This window comes from Elgaria multicarinata, chromosome 15 (assembly GCF_023053635.1).
Source record: "Elgaria multicarinata webbii isolate HBS135686 ecotype San Diego chromosome 15, rElgMul1.1.pri, whole genome shotgun sequence".
In the NCBI taxonomy this organism is placed as follows: domain Eukaryota; kingdom Metazoa; phylum Chordata; class Lepidosauria; order Squamata; family Anguidae; genus Elgaria; species Elgaria multicarinata.
In genome coordinates, this window is record NC_086185.1 from 23,918,493 (window position 1) to 23,936,146 (window position 17,654).

Here is a 17,654-nt window from a genome sequence, read left to right on the forward strand (position 1 = left end):
AAGAGGGCAGGGCACCTGCAGCTTTAACTGTTGAGATGAAGAGGAAATTTCACCAGGTTTTCCATATATACAAATGACACCTGCTGAAATTCCTTTTTCAATACAACTGTTAAAGATACAGGAGCTCTGTCCTCTTTTTCATATGGTCACTCTAACTGAGTAGTGAGCCCCATTGAGTTCAATGGGACACGCTCCCCCCACCCCGCCCCGGCCTGCGTGTTCAGACTGCGCGTTCCCTCCTAGACACACTTGCCTTCAGCCCCATTGAACGCAGGGAGGCGTCTGAAGAAACATGCATAGGATTGCTCTGTTGCAGGCTGACTCGGAAGTAAGTCCCATTGAGTTGAATGGGGTTTATTCCTAAGCAAGTCTGCAGAGGACTGCCGTCATGATGCAGTGTAGCCCTATGCGTGATTACTCAGAAGTAAGCCCACTGTGCTCAACGGGGCTCACTCTCAGGTAACTGCACCTGGCCATTGCAGGCTGTAGGTGCAACTTGCCCTTAAGAGACATGGCTTCCTCTGCTTCGCCCTGGGTGGAGGGCCGCGGCAGGGCCGCTCTAGGCACCCGGCACTCACTGACCGAGGCGTCCCCCAGTCACCTGACGGGAGGGGCAGGCCAAGGGAGTCGAAGCAGCTGTTCACGTGACTGTCCCGAGGTGTTGCTGTGGGCTGGGCTGTCCCGCGCCGGGCGAGGCCGCAGTAGGCGAGACCCGCGTCGGCTGAGCGGTGTACGCGAGGCCGAGGCTTTGAGGCCTAGCAGCGGAGCAGGAGGAGGAGGGAGCGGGGATCGCGCTCCGCGGCTGTTGCGGCTGTTTCCCCGACTCCGCCGCCGCCGGGCTGGTTCAGAGCAAAGGTGAGGGCGGCTGAGGGACGGAGCCTGCCTGCCTGGAAGGAGGGAGGCGTAGCCGGGGCGGCCGGGCAGGGACCCCCCCCCCCCACAAAAGCATTAGCCTCGTTGGCTCTGCTGGCGGGGCAGCCTCCCCCAAGAGACGAGTGTGGGCGGGGGGCAAAGTGAACTTCGGGGTAGGCGAGCCGAGGAGAAGGTGCCGGGGCTCATTACATCTGCCTGGGAGGGGAGCCCCCCCTTCCGCCTCCCCTCCTCCCTGCTGTCTGGGCGAGGAGGGGAGGCACTCTGCACCTGCTCTTGGCTGCTTTGACCTCCCGTCCCCCATGAAAAGAGGCCCAGGGACTGAGCCCCGAAAAATGTGTGTGTGGTGCCCTGGGCCCCATCTCCTCACCCCACACCTCCCTGGGCTACCTACTCTGGGGCTGGAATGTGGCTTTCTTTCTTACAGGGGAGGTGTCGGGCTGGAAAAGGTGCTCTTTCTCTCCTTCCCTTTCCCCACCCCCATCTCAGAAATTGTGAGACTTTGTAGGTCTAGAAGGCATTCCATGTTGGGAGTTGCAGATTTCATGTTTGTTCTTGATCATGTGTGCAGATGTTACGTGTGGCAATAGCTGTGTGGAACACGGCAATTACTGTCTAGAAGCATCGCCCATGTAGTGACTGGTGGCATCCTTAGGGAAGGGTTCTCTGCTTCTTATTATGTGTGGGTTACTCAACTGTGTGCTACGGGATAAAGTCTCAGTGCTGAGTAGTAGTTCTGGGGAGACCTGTCTTCCTGGTCTTGGGTCACAAAATGTAGTGGTGCACCTGTGCCCAGGCAGACCACAAGAGCTCTGTGGCATTGGTGCAAATGGTGCAACTGAAATCCCTTTGTGGGCACCAGGAGTAGAGGAGGCATGTCCGTAGAACTGGCTCAACTTCAAAGGTGCATTTTCAAATCTCATCCCTTTTATTCAGTTAACTTTTCTCTTTGTACATTGATAGTGCATTGAAATAATGTACAGACAACCCGACCTGTAATGGTGCTTAGGGGTTGTACACTGTGGGAGGACAAATACCTATAAAACAATACTTTAGGTGTACTATGAGGATACAGTGAATAAGCGACTTGGTACTCCTCTTTGATGCAAGCACTTGCTCTCAAGAAATTAAGGGCTGTGCTTTAAGATCCATCAGAGGCCACGTGTGGGTGCAGCTTGCTTCTGCTTGCCTGGGAATCACTCGTGCCTTGCCTTGGCAGAGCTGTTCCCCACTGTCAGAGGACGTGCTTCATTGCTGCCAGCATTCCCACAGTTCTGGGTGTTGAGACATGAAACCTTGTGACTGAGGAACTTTGAGCACGCAGCTGACAGTCTGCTTTTTCTTTGCAGGTGTGGGATGCCGAACTCCGCCATGAAGAAGAAGGTAAGAACTGGATCTCCACCTCATCTTTGGGTAACGCGGGGGATGTTTTCCCTGCAGGTTTCAAGTAAAAGAGCTGCTTTGTCCCTGAAGAGCTTTCAGAGTCTCTCTGCAGCCAAATTCCTGCCCCACTTCCAGAGCAGAGCAATATTTCAAGGGAAATATTGAGAACTTAACATACTTTGCCTCTTCTCTTCTCTTCCCTCTGACCAGGTGCTGTTGATGGGAAAAAGTGGGTCTGGAAAGACCAGCATGAGATCCATTATTTTTGCAAACTACATTGCACGAGACACGCGGCGCCTCGGAGCTACAAGTAAGAATCCTGCGTATTGAGTCTTAGAGGCTGCGGTGTTGTGCAGCAGCTCATTACGTTGTCTGTTTGAAAGAGTGAGGCAATTTGGTTTCCTTCCCTTTATGTGAAGGAAACTTAGTGATGGAATACCTGCTTTGCCTGCGGAAGGTCCCAGGGTTCAATCCCCAGTAGCATTTCCAGGTAAGGCTGGGAAAACGCCAACCTGAAGCCAGCTGCCGGTCAGTGCTGAGAATACTGGTCTAGATGAACCAAGAGTCTGACTCAATATAAGGTAGTTTCTTAGGTTCCTCTGTCAATTTAGGTAATTCTCCAGGGTTCTTCCTGAAACCAGGGAGCCAAAACCATCTAGAATCTGGATAGGGGTGTTTAGGAAGGTTTACACCCTCACCCCCCAGCAAATGGAGAGGGAAGGTCTCCCTCTAAGAAGCCAGAGCCACGATCTCCTGCTTGCTTTTGGCTCCCTTTTGTTTCCACTGGATCCAGCTTTTTGCCTCCACTGGATCCAGCAATCCCTTTTCATGCTGTAGTGGAGCTTCCCTGATAAGCTAAGGAAGCTCTTGAGCGTAGCAAAGAGGGCATATGGAGGGAGGGCTTGGGAGATCGGTTGGAGCATGTTATCTGAAGTGCTGTAAGACCTTTTTCATTCGAAGGCTGCTTCTTGGTCGTGTGGGAACCTTCCATACTGCTCCTGAGAGCTGGCTTCTTTTGTAAAGATGGGTTAGCTTGGGCAGCTGCAAACAGCCCTGTTTCAAGTTCAGGGAAATATCAGAGAGACTCCTGTTCTGCTAGCGCTCCTCAGCTGCTTTGCATGGTGTTTTCTAACTCTGAAAGACAATGTCATGTTGAGGAACTGACGAGGATAATTAATCCAGTGTTTTGCGGCCTCAGAAAGGCTTTAGACATGGGCGCGCAGGGAAAAAGGGAACAGCAGTCCGGTTGGTTAAGGATGGGATAGGATTTGCTTTGGGTGGGGGTTTCTTGCCAGTGGGCTGATGGAATTGGTGTGGGGGTGGGGTTCCATGTGCCCAGCTACAAGATCCATGTAGGTTCCACCCTTCTTCATCCCAGGTTTTAAGAGGCATGTGTGCACCCACATGTACCTTTGGGCTATTCTGTGCCTTCCCGAAAGCTTGTATTGGTGCTGTTATTCTTTGTTTCACGTATTTGCATTGCAATGACCAGGTTTCCCCTGCCTTGTGCCTTTTTTTCCAGTTGATGTGGAGCATTCACATGTTCGATTTCTGGGCAACTTGGTGTTAAACTTGTGGGACTGTGGAGGGTATGTACTTCTCACATGCTTGCCTGAAGCTGTTTCAATGAATGGCCATAGTACAGGGATGTAGAACCCCTTTGGAACAGAAGGATGAATTACATTTCAGAGAGCTGGGGGTTGGTGGGTGGCTTATTCCAGCGGTGGGCGGTGCTGAAGGCAAGAGGGGCGGGGCGAAAAATGCCAGCCTATTGTAGTTTAAACCCCTGACTGCAAATAACTAACCTTTAGGAGGGCCATTTCAACCTTTTAGAATTGGGAGGCGGGGAAATGCCCCAAAGCAAGGAAATTGCCCATGATTGGTGGATGGGAGGAAGTGGGTGGGGCTAGGGAAGGGAGCATGGCCTTCTGGGGAACCCCAGAGGGCTGGATTGGGACCCGGATGTAATGGGTTGACATCTGGCAAAGACAGCCCTTGGTCAGAGCCAAGGCAGACATGTTCTAAGAACAGGCGGTGGTCTACGATTGAAAGCCTTAGAATCTGCAGTTGTGAGACCAGCATACAGATGGAACGGAGGAGAAGCGGTATTCTTAGCTAGAAGTTGGAGGTGGGGAGCGGTGATCTGGGGACGCGGGGGATTCAAACCGCTCTCGTGGGGCTGCTCTTCCCCTTCGCAGGCAGGACACCTTCATGGAGAACTACTTCACCAGCCAGCGGGATAACATTTTCCGCAACGTGGAGGTCCTGATCTATGTCTTTGACGTGGAAAGTCGGGAGCTGGAGAAAGACATGCATTACTACCAGTCCTGCCTGGAAGCCATTCTGCAGAACTCGTCGGATGCCAAGATCTTCTGCCTCGTGCACAAGATGGACTTGGTCCAGGAGGACCAGCGTGATCTGGTGAGGAGCCCTTGGCACAGCCAGAGTCGCTCAGGCTGCATATTTGGCCCTGGGTGCCTGAGTTGGATCACTGTGTAATATGGGGACGTGGCTGTGTTGACTTCAAGAGATCTTTGGGACTGTAGTTTTTTTGTAATAATGTAAGGGCAGCTTTTCCCCTACACCTCTGGATTCACACACCTGTTGCCATATTTCCCCAGAACAATGGTGTTCTTCGCTGGGGTAAAACTCATTGCTCCCTGTGTCCTTCTTCCTTGCCCTCTGCTAGTGTTGACTTGGCCAAAATTTCTACGTTCTCTGCCAAGCAGTTTTTGCAGAAATGCAATGATGCAAATTAAGTACACTTCCCAGTTGCAGGAACTAAGTGATTTTGGCAGAGAACTTGGTTTCTTCTGAGTTCACAGGTTTGTCTGCAGTGTAGAATGTGATTCTGTGTTATGCAGCTGGCTCCTCCCATGTCCCTCCTCTCCCCCCGCCCTTTCCCGTGCAGGTCTCCTGCTGGCCTGCAGCCCCTTCTGCGTGCCCACCCTGCAGGGACCATCACCATCATCATCTCCTGCCACACATGTTGCACAAGTTCTTTGCCCTAGGGACGAGATCCAATCAGCCCCTAAGCACGACTCCACACTTCAGCGACAGAGGGTTCAAAAGCGCTTTATTGATTATAATCAAGATCTGAGTCTCTTCGAAAGCGAGCAGTCAGACAAAGAAACAAGGAATTCAGTACAGCATTTGAAGCCTGCAAAGGGCAGTGCCCAGTAGCAGCATGAACCAATCAGAACGTAACACGGGAGCGTAGCTAATCTTTGTTAAACAATCCCTTTGCTCTACTGCAAGCTAACTTTGCACTGGAGCCGAAGCTATTGTTTTCGTTAGATAAGACAGATACAAGGAGACACCCAAAGAGACACCCTCGCATATGTGATGCCTCGTTTGCTGCTTAATGGCTGCTTCATAGTTTCCTTTTGAAAATGGAGTCACCCCGCTGTCATGACTTCCTATTCTTGGTTTTCAAATCGGGTATCAAACCATTTTCTCAGATTGGTTTATCCTAACCCAGGTGGTTGTCGCGTTTCCCCTCCTTAGATTTTCAAAGAACGGGAAGAGGATTTGAAGCGTCTCTCCCGCCCGTTGGAGTGTGCCTGCTTTAGAACATCAATCTGGGATGAAACTCTCTACAAGGTGCGTGATTCTGTGCTTGACTTCTCTGTCCAGCTGGGTTGTTCCTCTTCCCTGCACTATAGAACCAGTGTGGTGCGGAGGTTAAAATGTTGGACTTAGACCCAGGAGATCTGAGTTTAAATCCCCACTTGCCCACAAGCTTACTAGGAGGTTTTGGGCCTGTCCCTCTCTACTTAGCCTGCCTCACAGAGGGATCATCATCATATAGGGATCATCATCATCAATTATTTCTTATCCGCCTCTCCATTTTGATCAAGGCGGAGAACAAAAGTGAGTATAAAATACTGATTAAGAACATAGTATACATTGTTAAAACTTCCTAAAATACATCCTAAAAGCATCCTAAAATTCTGCTGGAAGAGATCAGTCTTTATAGCTTTCTTAAATGCTAGAAGACTGTTAAGTTGACGACTCTCCTCCGGCAGGCCATTCCACAGTCTGGGAGCAGCAGAAGAGAAGGTCCTCTGGGTAATGGTTGTCAGCCTAATTTTGGCTGGCTGAAGGAAATTCTTCCCAGAGGACCTGAGTGTGCGGGGCGGATTGTATGGGAGAAGGCGATCCCGCAGGTAGCCTGGACCCAAACCATGGAGGGCTTTAAAGGTGATAACCAACACTTTATACGTCGCCCGGAAACTACTCATGCATACTAGGCTCAGCTCTTTGGAGGCAGGATGGGATAAAAACTTAGAATTTCAGTATAATAACGGGGCAGTGGGTGTGGAGCTACCACTTTGGACATCACCAAGGTGCCCCTTCTCTTTCTTTCCCCCTTAGCAATATTTTAGGTGCAGCTCCATCTCTCAGTGTTAGTAACATTTAAATCCTGCAGCTATGCTATATAGAGTTCTGGTCACTGCCACTCAAAAAGGATATTCCAGAGCTTGAAAAGGGGACCCAAATGATTATAAAATCATACAATAGTAGAGTTGGAAGGGGTCTGTAAGGCCATCGAGTCCAACCCCTCGCTCAGTGCAGGAATCCACCCTAAAGCATCCTTGACATGTGGTTGTCCAGATGCTTCTTGAAGGCCTCTCGTGTGGGAGAGCCCATGACCTCCCTAGGTAACTGGTTCCATTGTACTGCTCTAATAGTGAGGAAGTTTTTCCTGATGCCCAGCCGGAAATGGCTTCCCGTAACTTGAGACCATTATTCCATGTTCTGTGCTCTGGGAGGATCGAGAAGAGATCCTGGCCCCCCTCTGTGTGACAACCTTTTAAGTATTTGAAGAGTGCTATCATGTCTCCCCTCAATCTTCTCTTCTCCAGGCTAAACATGCCCAGTTCTTTCAGTCTCTCTTCATAGGGATTTGTTTCCAGACCCCTGATCATCCTGGTTGCCCTCCTCTGAACACGCTCCGGCTTGCTCAAGGGACTGGAGCAATTATCTTGTGTGTTAAAGTTACAACGTTTTGGGCTTTTTAGCTTAGAACAGGGGTGGGCGACTTGCAGCCCTCCAGATGTCTGTCCTATAAGGCTCTTCAGCCTGGCCAGTGTAGCCAGTGGTGAGGAAGCATGGAAGTTTTGGCCATCCAGATAGTTTGGGAGGGGACATGACAGAGATGTATAAAATTATGCACAATGTGGAGAAAGAAGATGATGAGACATTTTTCTCCCTCTCATAATATTAGAACCCAAAGGGGTCATCCCATGAAGCAGATGGGTGGGAGATTCAGGACAGATAAAAGGAAGGACGTCTTCACACAGTGCAGAGTTAAATGACAGAATTCTCAGCCACAAGCGCGGAGTTAAACTATGGATTTTGCTACCCCAAGGTGGACTGATGGCCACCAATTTGGATTGCTTTAAAAGAGAATGAGACAAATTCACAGAGGAGGAGGCGATCAATGGCTATTAGTCCTGATGGCTGTGTGCTACCTCCAGTATCAGAGGCAATATTCCTATGTACATCAGTTGAAGGGGATCATAACCAGGTTGGGTGCAGAGCACAAGCAAGGGCTGATGTTGCACGCATGTCCTGCTTGCGGGTTTCCTGTGGGCAGCTGGTTGACCACTGTGTGAACAGAATGGTGTGATCCATCACAGCTGCTCTTATGCAGTCAGGGTCAAGTTGCTTGTTATCTCCCATGATAGCCTAGCTACAGTGATCCATGCTCTGATAACCTCTCGTTTGGATTACTGCAATGCGTTATACGTGGGGCTGCCTTTGAAAACGGTCCGGAAGCTTCAGCTGGTACAAAACAGGGCAGCCCGTTTACTAACAGGGACTGGCCGGCGAGATCACATTACGCCAGTCCTTTTACAACTTCATTGGCTGCCAGCCCAGGTCCGGGCCCGATTCAAAGTGCTGGTATTGACATTTAAAGCCCTAAACGGTTTGGGGCCAGGTTATCTGAAGGAACGCCTCCTCCCATATGTACCTACCCGGACCTTAAGATCATCTACAGGGGCCCTTCTCCGTGAGCCCCTGCCAAAGGAAGTGAGGCAGGTGGCTACTAGGAGGAGGGCTTTCTCCGCTGTGGCACCCCGGTTGTGGAATGAGCTCCCCAGAGAGGTCCGCCTGGCTCCTACACTGTACTTCTTTCGTCGCCAGCTGAAGACCTTTTTATTCACTCAGTATTTTAACACTTAATTTTAACTCAAATTTAAATTATACTGTTTTAACTCTGTATTTTAACCTTATATCAATTGTGCTGCGTGGTTTTATCCTGGTTGTGCTTTTTATATTGTATTTTGTATTTGTGTTTTTAACTTGTTGGTTGTTTTTATGATGGTTTTAATTTTTGTGAACCCCCCAGAGAGCTTCGGCTATTGGGCGGTATAAAAATGTAATAAATAAAATAAATAAATAAATGAAATTGGAGAACAGTGCGGGGGAGACTTATGCATCCTGGTTGCAGGCCTTTAGAAGTCCTGCTCGTCCTTCCAAGAGGAACAGAATGTCATCACAAAGGACCTCGACGGCCGGTCTTCTCTGTAGCGACACCCACCCTCTGGAAAAACCAAGCTTTCCCTAGATTATAACTTTTTCTGGGTTTATATGACATTTTTCAAGTTTCTATAGTTTCAAATTTTGACCCCTGTATATTATGGTTTTAATTGTGAACTGCTGAGAGAGCCTTGGCTGTTGAGCAGCATAAATATATAATAAATAAATATTACTTTAGGGCTGCAGTATGGACTCATAAGAAAGTGAATGCCCTGGTGATTCCTGTTGAACCACAAAAATTCTGCCCTCTGAAGCTGACCTTGGCTGCCTGCATTTTGCCTGGGGATACTGGGCATGTGCCAGGCCCAGTGGGTGTGTTGTTTTTCCCCTGAGATGCTGATGAGCTATAACAGAAAGGCCGATGTAGCAAGATGGGGAGGTGATCCAGTGTGGGGGAGAAGTGTTGATGGTTGTAATAGATTTTTTCTCTATAAACAAGATGAGAAACAACTGGTTAAAACCCAGCATGGTGTTTGTGTGTAGTAAGGTGCCTCTTATTTCTCTTTGCTCTTTTTTTTAAAAATAAGAGCTAGTTTGGATACAAAAAATGCTTGGAAGTGTGTGGATGTCAACTCTCGAAATCTCAGGGAAATCTCTTGTTATGCCCAGTTGAGGCTCTGGGTGGAGATGGCAGCAGCTGAACTATTTCCTGTGATTTCTCTTTGGGCAGGCATGGTCCAGTATAGTCTACCAGCTGATTCCCAACGTCCAGCAACTGGAGATGAACCTCAGGAACTTTGCTCAGATCATCGAAGCCGACGAAGTTCTTCTGTTTGAAAGAGCCACTTTCCTGGTGAGAGTGAGCAAAAGGGCAGGGGTCCCTCTGTCTTGTTTCAGTATCCACTGTGGCCCAGTGCACATAATTGAAAGCATGTCTCCAAAGACAAGGACAAACCCCGCATAGGGACAAAGGACACTGGCTTATGCTGAGTCAGTCCCTGGGTCCATTTAGTCCAGTATTGCTGGCATTGACTGGCAGCAGCGGCTCTCCAGGGTTTTAGGCAGGAGTTTTTCCAGCCTTATATGAGCCTCGTGTGGCGCAGAGTGGTAAGCAGCAGTTACTGCAGCCAAAACTCTCCCCACGGCCCGAGTTCAATCCCAGTGGAAGCTGGTTCTCAGGCAGCTGGCTCAGGTCGACTCAGCCTTCCATCCTTTCGAGGTCGGTAAAATGAGTACCCAGCTAGCTGGGGGAAAAGGGAACTGCGACTGGGGAAGTTTGCCTCAATGGCAAACCACCCCGCTACAAAGTCTGCCAAGAAAACGTCAGCGAAAGCAGGCGTCCCTCTAGAGTCAGCAATGACTCAAGTGCTGGCACGAGAGGTTCTTTCCCTTCCCTTCCCTTTTCCAGCCTTACCTGGAGATGCCAAGGATCAAACCTGGGACCTCCTGCATGCAAAACGGGCTCTGTCCCTGAACCACAACCTTTCCCCGTCAGCCAGAGCGCTTCGCCATATCCACCTTGGCTACAAACTGAGGGGGCTGCCTCTCAGCCCTGATAAAGTGCGCTGGCTTATAAGACTGTTGCAGGAAGGAGGAGAAGGGGAAGAACTCCTCCACCCATTAGAATTGATCTCTTTCAGCCTAACAAGCTGGAAGCTTTGCGCTTCGATTCCCATTTTGCAGATAAAGAAATGGCCCATGACAAGATATGAATGCTGCTCTCCTAGAATCAACCCTGATGCATGAGCCACAGTTTGCCTTGGCTCCTCCACGCAGCACCCACAAGGCCCGAGCACAATCTGGGTGCAAAGCTGCATTGGGTGCCCAAATCTCTGTGGGGAGGCAGAGCTTTCTTTCAAAACATTTTGCTAGGACGAATGCAAACTTCCTCCCAAACCAACCTAGGTTGCAACTAGCGGGCTTCCTTCTGTTCCCAGAACGAGGTATTTTCATACCTCTCCGTTGGTGGTTTCTTGGGTAGTGGGTGGCGAATGCTGTCTTTGGCACTCTAAGGTGTGTCGATGATCCTCTTTCCTTCACTCTTTATTTTATTTTATTTCATTTATATCCCGCCTTTTTTCCTCCAAGGAACCCAAGGTGGCATACATAATCCTCCTCCTTTCCGTTTTCTGTGCCTCCCTCTAGTGTCTGAACATCTCACTTACAGGTAGAATTTTGGGTTTGCTTACGAAACTAATACCGAATGTCCTTTTCTTGAAAATGTCTGTCCCCCCCCAGGTCATTTCCCACTATCAGTGTAAAGAACAGCGCGATATCCACAGATTTGAGAAAATCAGCAACATTATTAAACAATTCAAGCTCAGCTGCAGGTGAGAATATGCATTCATCGCATCTGCTGTTTTGACAAAGTTCTGACTTGGGGCAGGAGAAGGAGCCCCGGCTGTGATGAGATGGAGATTAGTGGCAGGGGAACATAAGAACATCAGAAGAGCCCTGCTTGATCAGACTGAGGGTCCATCTAGTCCAGCACTCTGTTCACACAGGGGCCGAGCAGCTGTCCACCAGGGACCCACAAGCAGAGCATGGGTGTAACAGCACCCTCCCACCCATGTTCCCCAGCAATTGGTGCACACAGGCTTACTGATACTGGAGGCAGCACCTAGCCATCAGGGCTAGTAGCCTTTGATAGCCTTCTCCTCCAGGAATTTATCCAACCCCCTTTTAAAGCCATCCAAATTGGTGGCCATCTCTACATCTTATAGTAGTGAATTCCATAATGTAACTATGCACTGTGTGAAGAAGTCCTTCCTTTTCTCTGTCCTGAATCTCCCAACAATTAGCTTCATGGGATGATCTGTTTGGGTTCTAGTATTTCGAGAGAGGGAGAAAAATGTCTCCTTATCCACATTCTCCACACCATGCCTCATTTTGTACACCTCTATCAGGTCTCTCCTTAGCCTCCTTTTTTCCAACCTAAACAATCCCAGCTGTTGCCCCTTAAATCATTTTAGTTGCTCTTTTCTGTACTTTTTCCAGTTCTGATATATATATATATATATATATATATATATATATATATATATATATATAATGAGAATAAAACTGCCAGTATCATACTGACTTTATACAAATCCATGGTGTGACCACCCTTAGCATACAGCTTAATCTAATTCGCCTGCGGACAGCCCACTGCCCTGGGCTCCTTTGCTTTGACCGGACATGGCTGTAGAATTGGTTTTAAAGAGGCCCTGAGTGCTTTTTTATACGGTATTTCCATTGGGACTGCATTTCCCTTGAGTTAAATGGGAGAACAAACTAGATTACCAAAGATCTGTGTCTGTGTGTGTGTTGGCGGGGGGTGGGGGTGGGGGGGCATAAGGGGTGTTGAGGCAACTGAGAATAAGACCACTCTGGATTGCAGGCAAATTAATGTTCTCCCTCCCTTCCTCCCCCTAGTAAACTGGCCGCATCTTTCCAGAGCATGGAGGTCAGGAACTCCAATTTCGCAGCCTTCATCGATATCTTTACATCAAACACTTATGTGATGGTTGTCATGTCAGATCCTTCCATACGTAAGTTTGAAAGCGCTCAGGTTCTCTTTCTCTAGCCTTGGCGTGGACCGAATCCTGATGGGTTTGGCTCGGCCTCTGCTGGTGACTGAGCATCACTGCAGAGTGATGTTTCTCCAGGCACAGGTGTTAATTCAGCTCAGAGCAGTAAAGCAGCAGTTTCTGCAGCTGAAACTCTCCCCACGGCCTGAGTTCGATGCCAGCGGAAGTTGGTTTCAGGCAGCCCGGCTCGGGTCGCCTCAGCCTTCTATCCTCCCAAGGTCGGTAAAATGAGTACCCAGTTAGCTGGGGGAAAGGTAATCACGGCCCGGGAAGGCAACGGCAAACCACCCCGCTGTGAGGCCTGCCAAGAAAACATCAGCGAAAGCTGGCGTCCCTCCAAGAGTCAGTAATGACTCAGTGCTTGCACGAGAGGTTCCTTCCCTTTCCTAATGCTTTTCGCAAAGCAAGACTGCCATTCCAGCACCCCTGTTTTGTTTTAATTCTGCTTTCGTGAACCATCACCCCTCCCTGTGCCAGGTGCAGCCCCCTTTTCGTTGCCCCCACGAGGACGCTGCTCTCCTCCACCTTGCCTCGTCTTCTCTTTCAGCTTCTGCAGCGACGCTGATCAACATTAGAAATGCCAGGAAGCATTTTGAGAAGTTGGAGAGGGTGGACGGGCCAAAGCACAGCCTGTTGGTGCGCTGAGCCATCTCCGAAGCGCACGGCTGCAGGAACTGCTCTTTTCCTAGGAGACTCTCCAACATGGTGGGTGTCTGTTTTTGTGGGCTTTGAAATGAGTGTGCTGCTTTCCACCGCAATCTTGTTCTTTTCTCCTAACGTCGGATGCTGCTCCGCCAGACGACGTTGGGATACACTGTGGACCTTCTGGAACTGCTTCCTGGAGCATTAGGGAAGGGTCTCTCGCAATGGCGTGGGATTTGCTCCTTGCCGGATTGTTAAAGACAGCGCGGCCTTTCCTGATGTCCTGCTCTGTTCCAAATGATGATAAAACTACAAAGATGGAATATTTACTATTTTATCACCAAGTTGCTAGAGTACATTTATAAAACTTCTTCTTGTCTTCAATCATGACAATAAATTTTGTTACCAGGGACTTGAGTTTCCAGAGCTCTGGAAGTATGTCTCTATGTGTGTGTGTGTGTATGTGTGTGTGTGTGTTTCCTCCCTCTTCTTAAGTTGAGCCATGCCTGAATTGCCCCTAGTGCTCATCGCAGTCTATGTGTGGTGTAACTTCCATACCAAAGAAAAGTGCAGGAACATTATGCACTACAGAATATTCGGCGGCCCTAGGACTGGTTTTGCCCAGACATTGTAGCTGTTATTTCTTTTATTATAGCATTACACATGCCCAGTTCTGTTACCATACCAGTTCCATTCAGGAAAGTAAAACAAAGTTTAGGCATCCACAACTCAGTCTTTTTATAACACAGTCAAATTAACGTATCACAGTAATGCTCTCCAGCCCAGAGAATATTCCAAGATTTATTTAATCAAGCTCTTTATTTTTTATTTTTTTATTTATTTATTGCATTTTTATACCGCCCAATAGCCGAAGCACTTGCACTTGGGCCGTCTGTTCTATTCTGCTTTGAACACTTTCTAATCCTGGTGTTCCTTTTGTACCAAATCATCAAGGGAGCCCAATAAATCCTATTGGGAAAATTGGGAAATAAACAAGCTACGCTAATGGTTTCAGCTACTTCTTTCCAGTAAGTCTACCTTTTCCCCACAGCTCTGTTGCACGTGGATGTCAGTTATCTTGCTGACACCTGCAAACCTATATTGGGCTTTCTACTATTACTGGTGAAAGGTACCACTTAAAAGAAAAATAATTACGAAGTTCTACACAAGTTAGCAGAAAAAGAGAACAGCTTGTTGCTTTGGAAAAGAGACTTTTCCATTAGGGTTTCCTTCAACATTGCATCTGCCTTTGACTTTTCTCCCCTTCAGTGGGAGCAGGATACTTTTAAATTTTTCTGAGCAGCCTTAGATCTGTGATCTAGGAACAAGTCCTGTAGCTGCTCTAGCCTGGCTTCATCTCGAAGTGCTTTCTGCTCTCTCCCTCGCCCCCCACCCCTTGTCTCTGCACTCACCTGAATTATGATTACTGCTTTCCAGAAATTTTCCACTTCAGTTATAGACACGTAGCCCGAACTACCTTCTCTTGATTGTCGTTCGCTCTTACAATCATTTCTCTAATCAGTTTTAACGAAGGGTATGCTGGCAAAAGTGCATCCCCTGAATCTTCGGGGTCCTGTCACTGACCACTTCATCTGCCAGGAATGCTGGTGCTGCTCTTTGCCTACCAGCCGTTGTGACTTGGATGGAGTCCAGTATGGCAATAGTGCAAAGCGGATGTTGGGAACTTGTCGCCCTCCAGCTGTTTTGGCCTACAACTTCCCATCAGCCTTCACCAACATGCCAATGGTGAGGGATCACGGGAGTTGAAGCCCCGAACATCTGGAGAGTCACAAATTGCCCACAGTACTTTTTGAAGACACTTGGACTTCAGCCACTCCCATAGCTTCCATTCAGAGAGGGACGTATGGCTTTTCCCATCAATGCCAAGAGAAAACGATGCCTTGGCTACACAACACGGCTGTCTATGAAGTTTGAGGCCGTTAGATAAGACCATTGGTCAGGTCAATCACCAATTAAGAAGAGCTAGTGATTGACTTCTTTGCTTAAGAAAATGTTTTATTAATTTTCTTACACAAATTCATAGCACAGTTCACATGGATTACAGAACAGTGCTGGTTATGACCTATAAAGCCCTATATGGCTCAGGTCCAGGTTATCTGAAAGACCATATTCTCCCTTATGAGCCTGCCCGTGCTTTGAGATCTTCTGGAGAAGCCCTTCTTTCAGTCCCGCCATCTTCACAGGCGCGCTTGGTAGAAACATGGGCGAGAGCCTTCTCAGTGGCTGCTCCGGTGCTCTGGAACTCTTCCCAGGGAAGCTAGGCTGGCTCCCTCCTTGATGGGCTTTCGGAAGCAGGCGAAAACTTTTTTGTTCCGGCAGGCCTTTGGAGAATAATCTGGCCCTCCATCTATGTTAATGTCTTATAATTTTGTTGTGTATTTTAAACGTTTATGGTTTTGTCCCCCCCCCCCCCCCAATGTATGTTTTAAACTTTGTAAGGCCGCCTTGAGGCCCAGCATTGGGCAAAAGGCGGGATAATAATAATAATAATAATATAATAATAATAATAATAATAATAATAATAATAATAATAAAGAAACCAAAAGAGTTTGTTAGGAACATACTAACGAGATTTGCGATAGTCTATCTGATTAATAAGAGAGTTCCATTGATTCAGTTAATAATAATAAATTTATTTCTTACCCGCCTCTCCATTTTGATCGAGGCAAGGAACAACAGCAAGTATAAAATACATACTCTTGTATTACAGAGCTATGTCCAAAGATATTTCTTCAAAGCATACCATGGGTAAGTTGGTGGGTACCTCGTCTTCATGTCATTTATGAAGTTCATTGAGTGGCACCACGTTGCTATGAAATCATCTATTCTTTGTCCTTGATAAACTTAGTAAGTTTTTTTTACTGTATTATTATTATTATTATTATTATTATTATTTATTTATTTATTTATATAGCACCATCAATGTACATGGTGCTGTACAGATTATACACAGTAAATAGCAAGGCCCTGCCGCATAGGCTTACAATCTAATAAAGTTGCAGTAAACAATAAGGAGGGAAAGAGAATGCAAACAGGCACAGGGAAGTGTAAACAGGCACCGGGTAGGGTGAAGCTAACAGTATAGAGTCAGAACAAACTCAATATTTAAAAGCTATAGGGAAAAGAAAAGTTTTTAGCTGAGTTTTAAAAGCTGAGATTGAGTTGGTAGTTCTCAAGTGTTCTGGAAGAGCGTTCCAGGCGTAAGGGGCAGCAGAAGAAAAAGGACGCCGCCGAGTAAGGGAAGTGGAGGTCCTTGGGCAGGCGAGAAGCATGGCATCAGAGGAGCGGAGAGCCCGAGCGGGGGAATAGTGTGAGATGAGAGAGGAGAGATAGGCAGGAGCTAGACCGTGAAAAGCTTTGAAGGTCAACAGGAGAAGTTTATAGTGGATTCTGGAGTGAATTGGGAGCCAATGAAGAGATTTCAGAAGTGGAGTGACATGGTCAGAGCGGCGGGCCAAGAAGATGATCTTAGCGGTAGAGTGGTGGACAGAGACCAGCGGGCTGATGTGAGATGAAGGAAGGCCAGAGAGAAGAAGGTTGCAGTAGTCCAACCGAGAGATAACCAGTGCGTGAACGAGAGTCTTGGCAGAAGAGACAGACAAAAATGGTCGAATCCTGGCAATATTATACAGGAAGAAACGACAGGATTTAGCTACTGCCTCGATATGAGGAATAAAGGAGAGCGAGGAATCAAATATAAAGCCAAGACTACGAGCTTCCTTGACCGGAGAGAGCGTGACATCGTTGACAGTAAGAGAGAATGAGAGGTGAGGAGAAGGTTTAGGAGGAAAAACAAGCATTTCAGTTTTTGCCATATTAAGTTTCAGACGACGATGAAGCAGCCAGGCTGAGATATCTGAAAGACATGCCGAGATACAATGTTCCAAATATTAAGACAACACATTTCTACTGTAAGGTTCTGTTCAGCTGGTGATCAGATTTCTCCACTGCTGCTAAGGTGCATTTCAGTTGGTGCAAAACTACAAAATAGTCATTTCCTAAGTCCTACATGGGGATCGCTTGAGGTAATTGCATATGCACGTCCATGAAGTGGCATACGTAAACTTAAGTGCTGATGCTTTGGTTAGCAAGCGCAGCTTGGCTGAGTTGTGGAAGAGATGGAGACACCTTGTGGCAACCAAAAGACTTAACATACTGTAGGTATTGTGGCAGAAGCTTTGAGGGAGAACAGGTGTACTAGAGCCCATTTCTTCAGATGCTGGATAGCCTCTAGTCCAGTGGTCCCAAACTTTTCAGGTCACCGCCTCCTTGGTTCCACACACTCATGCCCAGTGCCCCCTACCCTACACTATAAAAATCATTATTCAAAATAGCGGTTTTCAACGACCCACTAAGGAAGATAATAAAATTCAAAACAGTAACAATTAATTGAATATTTATTCAAAATCTAATTACATCTTTTCCCTCCCTCCCTCAGCAAGCCTGGGGTGGGTGCTTCCCATTTAAAGGGGCCGCGCTCCTCTGGATCCTGCTGGTCTGGGCGCCCAGGCTGAGCGGCGGCGGTGGCAGCCGGGTGGAGGAGCTGAGCTGAGAATGAAAAGGGGGCCGTGTGCATGGGAAGCACCTGCTACAGGCTTGCCGAGGGAGGGAGGGAAAAGAGAGCGAACGCTTCTGTTTTGCGGCCGGCATGGCGGGGCACACCAAGCAGGGTATGTC

At 47.9% G+C, this 17,654-nt stretch overlaps 1 protein-coding gene across 1 annotated transcript; it reads left to right on the top strand.

The window, feature by feature from the left end:
- The first annotated feature begins 636 nt into the window (after positions 1-636).
- On the top strand, positions 637-13,394 carry LOC134409392 (ras-related GTP-binding protein A). Its single transcript, XM_063142107.1, has 10 exons — positions 637-855; positions 2,220-2,253; positions 2,464-2,563; positions 3,776-3,842; positions 4,452-4,674; positions 5,761-5,856; positions 9,473-9,595; positions 10,981-11,072; positions 12,160-12,275; positions 12,862-13,394. The coding sequence occupies exons 2-10, from the start codon at positions 2,227-2,229 to the stop codon at positions 12,957-12,959; spliced, it is 942 nt and encodes a 313-aa protein (XP_062998177.1). The 5' UTR covers positions 637-855; positions 2,220-2,226; the 3' UTR covers positions 12,960-13,394.
- The last annotated feature ends 4,260 nt before the right edge of the window (positions 13,395-17,654 follow it).